This window comes from Merops nubicus, unplaced genomic scaffold (genome assembly GCF_000691845.1).
Source record: "Merops nubicus isolate BGI_N331 unplaced genomic scaffold, ASM69184v1 scaffold37050, whole genome shotgun sequence".
Taxonomy (NCBI): Eukaryota; Metazoa; Chordata; class Aves; order Coraciiformes; family Meropidae; genus Merops; species Merops nubicus.
Window position 1 is genome coordinate 7563 of NW_008584167.1, and position 8797 is coordinate 16359.

At 40.0% G+C, this 8797-nt stretch overlaps 1 protein-coding gene across 1 annotated transcript; it reads right to left on the reverse strand.

The window, feature by feature from the left end:
* Positions 1-1816: 1816 nt before the first annotated feature.
* Positions 1817-8657, reverse strand: FNTA (farnesyltransferase, CAAX box, alpha; the record flags this gene model as incomplete). The annotated part of the gene is made up of 8 exons (XM_008943310.1): positions 1817-1955; positions 3432-3603; positions 4113-4175; positions 5439-5587; positions 6064-6190; positions 6941-7045; positions 7844-7958; positions 8552-8657. Coding segments are annotated over 8 exons (966 nt in total), but the record flags the coding sequence as incomplete, so codon positions are not given.
* Positions 8658-8797: the final 140 nt, after the last annotated feature.

The window sequence follows — 8797 nt, forward strand, 5'->3', positions numbered from 1 at the left end:
AAGAATACTACGCTTTGTTCTGAGTGCCCTCAGAATTTTGTTTATGAAAGAAATGGGAACTTAGTAACACCATATGCAGAGGCAAAATTCTCATTGATGATGTTTATTTTAAGGATTGCCTTTGTCTATTCTATCTCTGTGCTTTCTTTACTGGTAGTGGCAAATACACTACTTCATCCTGAAGACCTTGAACGTCCTGTCCGATTCAGTACTCTGCATCTATTGTAGTTTCAATTAGTAACAATTCATGAGGGTAGAAATATACAGTTTTTGTTCTATGCTGCAGCTTCCAAAAAAAAAAAAAAGAAAAAAAAAAAGCAGGTAACACATTTCTGAAGGTTTCAAGTTCATGTCCATTTTATGTGTCACTAGAAAAGTTTTTTTCTGCTGTTGCAAAAGCAGCAAAAACATTTAAACAAATTACACAGCTTTCATGTATTAATTCCACTCCCCATGAATTGTTCTAAATTGACAGAATGCATTGAATTAACACATACCAAGCATTTAGAATCATCTTTTAATAAGCATTTAAAATAAGCTTTTAATGTTTAGCATCAGAAACACAGTCCATACTATGGAATAAATACTATTTATTTGTTCCCTTTACGATCATGTCCAAAAAAATATTTCCTATCAGAAAAGCAGTCTATGCTAATAGTAGAGTTTACTATAGCTATTTACTGAACACAGGGCAGATGCAGATGTACCTTTTCTTGTACAGATATGCACATCCTTTCTCTTCTGTACTGCAGGTGCCTTCTATCTTAAACAAAGGGGAGGAAAAAAACTTCTCGGCTGAATATAGGTATGGAAAAGATATAAAAAGCCTACAGGGGCAACAATGTTAAGACATTTAATGTGAATTGGTCCTCAACACAAACATTCCTCCCCTTCCAGTTTAGTCAAGTTACATACCTTCGTTACAATCTCTTCTCACCTACGACTTCAGTTTGGTCAGGTTACAAAGTGTGAAGAAAAAAAAATAACTAACTTCAGATTTTCAGCTGTCTGAACAGAATTCCAAGAAGAGCTAAGCAGATCTTCTAGGGTCCTCAAAGCATTTTTACTGACTGCAGAGATAAGAATTCAAGACTCCACTGAATATATAAGTGTCTTAAAAGCTTCTGGGATGAGAATATTCCAGTGCAAAAGGCACCTCATGCAATAGAATCCAATATCCCTAAAAGGGGATATTCTGGTTTTATCTCTGTTAGCATCTCCTGAGATGCTAGAGACAAGATGGGCTATGGGCACCTACAGACCAAAAGAAACAGTCTAGAAAATTTCAGTCGAGAGCTCTAAGTTACCTGTTTTTATTACAAGTGACACTGGGTGTTAGTTGCGTGCTAGCAGGTGCTGTCAGTGTGGCACAGCTGCTCTCCAACGAGGCAGCAGCTGTCACACCTGCGTGTACTGACCAGAAGTAGGTTACTTTACATCCACTACACCTAAGTTATCTGCACCCATCTTACTGCAGCATCCAACGCCACCGTGTTAGGGACCTCGAGTGGAGAAGCCAGGGCATGACAAATTAGTTTAGTGCCTTATAAACAGCAGGCACAGCTTTATCTATTTATTATTGGGAAGCAAAGCCTTTATTTGGTACATTTCAATAATCACACCTTAGCACATTTCTGGACTGCACTCAGAGCTATCACCAGGAGCATCAGCAACCTCAGCCTATACAGCACTCCGCACCCCTCCTCCATCGCAATGCCTCTTCACCAGGGGAATACTACACTGGATTTCAAACTAGTTTAAAATGTGCTCCTTGGTAGTGCTTTAGAACAGCTTGAGCGCTTCACACTGCCCTCCTCCACCCTCAGTTACTGCTCGTTGTCTGGCAGTGTGCTCTGCTCAGCACCTGAGCTGTGCTTGCTCTTAAGTGACCTTCCAATGTACCTCCAGTACTCCTTTCGGATGGTGTCTTTTTCTTTAGCCAGAATCTCACACAACTGTGAAAGAAAATGGAGAAACTGGAGTTACAGAATCCTCCGTTATTTTTACAAAATGCATGTAATATATGGTTCAACCACAAACACCTTTCTTAGCACGAACACTTGTTCTGTTTCCAGATTTGCAACTGTCCAATGACCTCAAACTGATGTTAACTCCAGCTGGTAGGCAACCAGTTTGACACTGCACAAAAATCTCTCCAGACCTATATTCATTTCAGCTGTTTCCCCATGACTTCTTTCCACGCCCAGCACTTGTCACATACCCCAGCCTATTCCTGACAAGCCTGATTCCTTTAGTGACCCAGCAGGCTGTAAACCACTTCCTTCTAAACAGCAGGCGTACATCCTGCTCTTGCATCTCCAGTAATGGCAGTGGACTGACAGGAGATATTTTCTTTATAGTTCTTCTCTTAGCAGACTGTCCCAGAAGGATTCTCCATGCAAGTCAGTAACATTCTCTCAAAACGTGTTAGAGCTGGTGCTTTACAGACACCTCTGCATGTTCTCCTTATTGTTTTATTTTCATCTGGGTGAGTAGTGAGGCACAACAGGAGTCAGCCATACTCACAGGACACGCTCTGTAAACTTTATATGGTATGAACGCAGCCTACAAATGTTCTAGCCAATTCCCTCTTATTACGCAAGTGACATTGCCTTACTCGGAGAACCAGAGTTAAGAAATATGAGTTCCAGTGCCCAAATTGATGAATAAGTCAAAACTCAGTACGATACTATCTTTATTTCCCAGATTTGAATCTGGAAGGTACAACTGCACTTAGTTACACTCTGGTCCTGGAACACAGCAAAGGAAAAAAGTTGAGAGATAACAATGGTGGAACACAGGGACTCCAGGAAAGAACTTCAGCTCTAATTACACAGAGTTCCAGACTGTCCCGCAGTGAATGAAAAATAGCCTTGTAAAAACTACACTGCAAACCACAGCAAGGACTTCCCCGAGTGTGAAACACAGGGAGATAGAGGGCATTGCTAGAATTAATTTATTTTCTGCAAAGGGAAACAGTGCCAGTCCTTACTGACGTCCCCAGTGCCTGCTGGCCTTTAAGCTAATTCTGCCAGCTTTCTCAGAAAAGCTAAGAAGTGCAAAGGTACTCAGTTTAGATAAAGATACTCTGAGAACAAGAGTCACTAACCCACAAAGAAGGAAGTGTCTTCATGCCACATAATTAGCACTGGAAACACCCTGATTGTTCAAACATCTCCTTTCTTCTGCAGGGAATACTAGAACTTCTTTTACTACCAAGTGAAGAAAACTTACAGTGATTTTGAAACTAGCAAGTTATTTGTAGATAAATTCTTGAGATCTTTGTGATTTCCTGGCTTTCAAGTTCAACTCTTCACAGAGCTCCTGTGATTTACAAGTAACCTTTCTAGTTACAAAAATCAATCCCATTTTGTCAGGATATAAACCAAGATGGCATCCCTGAGAAGTGAAACCAAGCTCTCCAAACATACCTCCAATGCCTTGTTTAGTGTTTCTTCCTTGTTATCACACTGGTTTTCAAGCATATCTTCATATATGTCCACAAGAAAGGCAATCAGATAGGGTGAACTATGGCTGGGCTGTAAATTCAACAGTTGCTCTAAGAGATTTGGATACTTAGAAAGACCACGATCCTGTAGAATCCTAGGAAAGAGGTTAACAGCCTTGAAACATAACACTGGGAAACCTGGTGTGAAGAATCAAATTTCTGTCATGACTCCTTTATCTGGAGATCAGTTTTTTGAAATAAAGGTGCAAGTACAAGTAAGGCAGAAAGTAAGCAGCATGCAGCAATGATACTGCTTCATGTTGTAGTAAGCTAGTAAGGTTATTCTCAACTGAAGAAAAATTAAAGAGTGAAGGCATGCTTATTATTTCCTGCTCTATGCTCTTAAACCCAGTAACATTACAGGTCAGGTTTCTGAATGAATGAGAAGTACTTGCAGTCCTCCCACAAGAACTACAGGGCCAGAAACTTAGTGGAACGTTACAGACAAAACAGGTTACTACATTAAGCCCTTGTGGAGGTTTTTGCCTGCCTGCTTAAGTGCACAACACTAGAATGAACAGCAACAAGTTCTTTCCATTTCAGAGCCAGGCATAAGACACCTTCTACAGATACTGTCTTTGCCCCACAGAGAAGGATGCCTCACCCTTTTAAGTAGTTCCAAGCGCTCTCATTATGTGGCACTGCTGTGATCATCTCAAGGGTGTATCTGTGAGAGGAAAATAACAAGTCATGAATGCAACCACTAACAATACAGAACCAAAAGTGCTTAGACGCTCTGAAATGCATCCCTCCAGTCTACAATTCAACTTGAGCAAACTCAGAGAAAGACTGAGCTTGAGCTTTCAGATCACATAGCCTTCTGCAGCAGTTCTTTTAAAGCAGCAGCTAGGCAACTCCTCTAAAACCAAAGCAACCAGAGGCACCTGCCGTACAGTCGCAAAGCCACACCGCATCTTCACAAAGCAGACTCTACCTTCTGCCTGTCCCCAGCATAACCAGGCATTCACCTGGTTTTCAGAGACAGCAGATACTGATAAAAAAATTCCATAAGCAGTACTAGGAAAGAAGTAAACAAAAACCCTAAAACATTTTTAACCTTTTGCTTTCACTATGACAAAGACCAAGTTTACGAAGCAACAAGTAGCCCAATTACAGTTCTAGAATGACAGCTTGTAAGTTGTAACCTTAGGCAACCTGATTCTTAAGATGGTAACAAAATTTCTTAAACACAGCACCATGTATAAGCAGATCACAGGAGGATGTCAAATCCAAGCCCTGAAGAAAAAAGCCCGAAATGCGCAAGTCTAAGTCATAGAAATGGTTCAGATTTATTAATCTGCAGAAAAGTTATAAACTGGAAGAGAAGTACAACTTCCAGCAGTTTGCAAAGACAACCATGAAAAGTGGTGGGGGCTGTTCCTCTATGAACAATGTCTTCTATTCAGAGACTCAAGTCTTTCTTATTCTTCAGAGAGTAACTCAAAAAAATTGCAGTGCCTTCTTTTCATTGCTTCTTCACCTTAGACAGACATCTTCTCATAACCATACGCAATGATCAGCAGCCCGAGATGTGAAAAACATACAAGGAATCTTTCCTTACCACCATCAGTAGTAAAATAAATGGCTAGAATCCCACTTTGCCTTGAGTTACAAACACACCACTTTGGAACAATTTCCAAAGCTCATTTTCCTCAAAACTAGCCAACTCACACAGGTAGTCCTCTTTGTGCTGACCACACACCCCTGAGCATAAACCCCTCTTTTTCCATCTGCATCATATGCCTCACAAAAGGCAAGCCCCTGTCCTACAATCAAGTCCATGTTATCTTTAAATCACTATGGCTACTGTACTACTGAAACAGCAGTTTAGTAGAACACTGCAAGCACAAGCCCACAGGGACTGTTGAGGTATTCCTTTGCTTTCACGTAATGGAGAACGCTTAATGTAAGCATGAACAGCATTACTAACTGGACTTCTCTGGCTAGGACTGCTGGGTCGTCATAGCCAGTAGTGTTGGAGATGACAAAGTGCCGCTGGTTCCACACGGAGTTGTTTCTCACATCTTCCCTCAAAAGCTGGTCTACGTATTCCAGTTCGTTGTCCCATAATTTGAACTCCTACGGAAAGGGAACAAAGAGAGAATATCATAATTAAAAGGTTTTAGTTTTTAAAATGTATTCTCCTTGCTCCTAAGTTCATTGAACATTAGATACAGAGACTTTTTTACAGAATTCATGTCTGATTTTATGCAAGTTAGTAGAATAAAGACGTGCAAAAGGCACTCGTTAGCATTCACAGAGAAATAAGGAAGGGTGTACTAGGAACACGCTATGCTATTCAGCTGCACACAATGGTATTAGTTCATCATTAAATTAATGCACATAGCAGTAAGCAGCCAACAACAGAGCTCCTTTCTGAACTCACTGCCTAAAAGGCAAGGTTATAGCTAACCTTTACCACACACCAAAATGCAATTGCGTTTCCTCCTTCAGCTTTGAGAAACAAAGCACAAAATACAATTCAGATGGTACTTAAGAAGCAAAACTATAACCCAAACAGGTTTAGCAAATCAAGGGTTCTGTGGATACAGTACCTGAATAACCCATTGTCTGTGTTGCCATGCATGGTAATTTTTGGCATCTTGGTTAAGAATGTCAGCTATGAACTCAAGCTCTTGGGATGGATCCTGCAGCCACTCCACCAACACCCGTCTATGATGCCTAATGACAAAAGAAGGAAACTATTTTTTAGAACAGTCTAAAAATTCTTTGTGAATGTGGTCTGTATTTAGACAGCATATAGCAACTCTTCTACCTAGAAAATAAAACCACTAGTTAAATACTTTGAATTAAATATACCAAAACATTTCACTTGGTTCTGAGAAACTAATGCTCTATGCTTACACTATAACAACTTCTATCTACACATGCTCGTTGGCAAATCACCTCCTTTTACAGAAGTTCTGTTTACTTGAAGTAACGTGTTTCCACTTTTAACATTCATGGCCAAAGTCTTTAGCAGAATAAAAATTTCTAGTACTACTTAATTTCTGTATAAGTAACAATGCTGCTCTTTTCCTTATTCCCATTCACTTGAGAAAAAAACCAGCAGTAGGCAAGCAAACTCTAAGAGCCAATAAAAGACAAAATACTAATTCCTATTTGTCTTTTTGTTTGCCTTTTTATGAGTCTTTTTTTGATATGTCAGACTTATTTTGACCATTCAAAAATTGAAATTAAAAGAAAACAAGACCTTTTTATCACATCATTATCATACATTCAGAACAAACTGCTACAGAGGACTTTGGCAGTGATACTGATGCAACTCCATTTAACTCCCCCACTACTGCTATTGCAGCAGGTGCAGGAAGAAATTCTTTCAGATCAATGATCACAGCTTATTCTAGGCAATTTACAGAACAAACATTATCTGCAAAAACATCAAGAACCGAAAAGAAAACATGATTTTACCAGACTTGGTAATTCTTTGGCTGATCTTCAATGATAGCTGTAATATACTGAAGTTCCTCATGGAGATCCTTGCCCAAGGACTGCAGGAGGACTCTCCGGAAATGCCTGTATAAAGAAGTCAAGCATTTAAACACTACAACAGGGCTTTCCTGACATTTTCACAGAGAAGAACCGTTGTTCACAGTTTGTCTAATAAATATTAAGTAAAAAAAGAGTTCAAAAAACTAAACCACGTATCCAGCTCTGTTTAAGGCCATTTGATTGTCAAAGAGAGGACTAGAATACAGCCAGTTACAGTGGTATGTTATCTAAGATCACAGCAATCCTGTCTCAGATTAACCTCTGTCCACCCACACTAGTCTTAGCATCGCATAAAATGTCTGATTTTATGCAAGTCAGTGGAATAAAGACGTGCAAAAGACACTCATTAGCATTCACAAGCTAAAAGGTACTACTCTGAATATGAGGAATTCACTGTTTACTCATTACATAACTGAAGCTGACAGATCTTCTAAGATGTATTATTTAGTAATTATTGAGCACAAAATTGCAGCTATCATGCTTCTATGCCTCTTCTTGAAATCAGCTAAGGGCATCTTCAGCATTTTGCCAAGGCCACGTTCTAAGGTAAGTGATCTAATTTTGAACAGCAAAGTCCTTTTTGTGGCTAATCCTGACCTTGATCAATAATATCGCCAAAGCCAAACAAATGGAAGCCACCAAATCAAAATAAGACACAGAAAATACCAAACAAAGGCTTTCTTCAGAAGCTTGCTGGAATTCCACAATACTCCTCTGTGTAAACTCAACCAGTCATGCCCTGATTAGACTACCAAAATTATTAAAGACTTAAGAGGCTGGCAATCAGATGACGACAGAACTAATCCTGATGTTATCACTCACCATACTGTGTAGTTTGCAGCATTTAACTCGATGGCATCTGCTGTTAGCTTGAAAGCTCTTTCGCTTCTCTCATCCCGCTGCAGAACAGCTCGGAAGTAATCGTAGACATCTCGAACTAAACAGACAACAACATCTTATCCATGCCACAATGGCCTGGTATGGGGTTAACATTAGTAATCCTTTGAAGTTACTTCCTGTTTTGTGTACTTTAAATACACCTCTTTAAGGTGATAGCCACATATTGCTCTGACAGCACTGTTGACTGAAACCTCTGAATGGTATCAGTATACAGAAAAGCTACAAAAGTATCTTAAAAATACACCATATGAATAATATCCAAAACAATAAGAAATGTTCCCTGCTGCTTACTTGCACTATTTCCCCAGAAGCGACAGCTTCCTGTGTGTCCCTTGCACCTGGGGGCTAGAAATGCCTTGTTACGTAGACCAGACTGTCTGTTGTACTACCTCTTCAGCCACACGATTTTAAAATAAAACTCTGGCTATTTACCATCTAAGATGAAGATTCAGCTTCAGAGGTGCTTGGTGAAAATATCACACCCACTCAACATAAAACCATTAGATATTAAATCAATGTATTGACAGCACTAGTCTAGAAAATACATTACCCAAAATGTGAAGTCTTGCTTTCACAACGCTAAGGACAGATACAAATTTAACCACCGTAAGCGTTCAGTGCAGAACTTACACTTTTCACTGTAGATGATCTGAACAACAGGATTTGGCCCATCATTTTGGGGGACAGGCTCAATATCTCCCCATTCCTTCCTGTCCCTGTAAACACACGTTTTCGTCTTTTCAACGTTCCCGAAAAGAACAAAACCAGACTCAAACCACTACGCTCGGCAACGCGCCCTCCCTCCCAGCGCTCACCGTCACTGCACTACCGCCTGAGACAAGCAGGGAAGGCGCGACAAGCAGGTGCCGACTACAG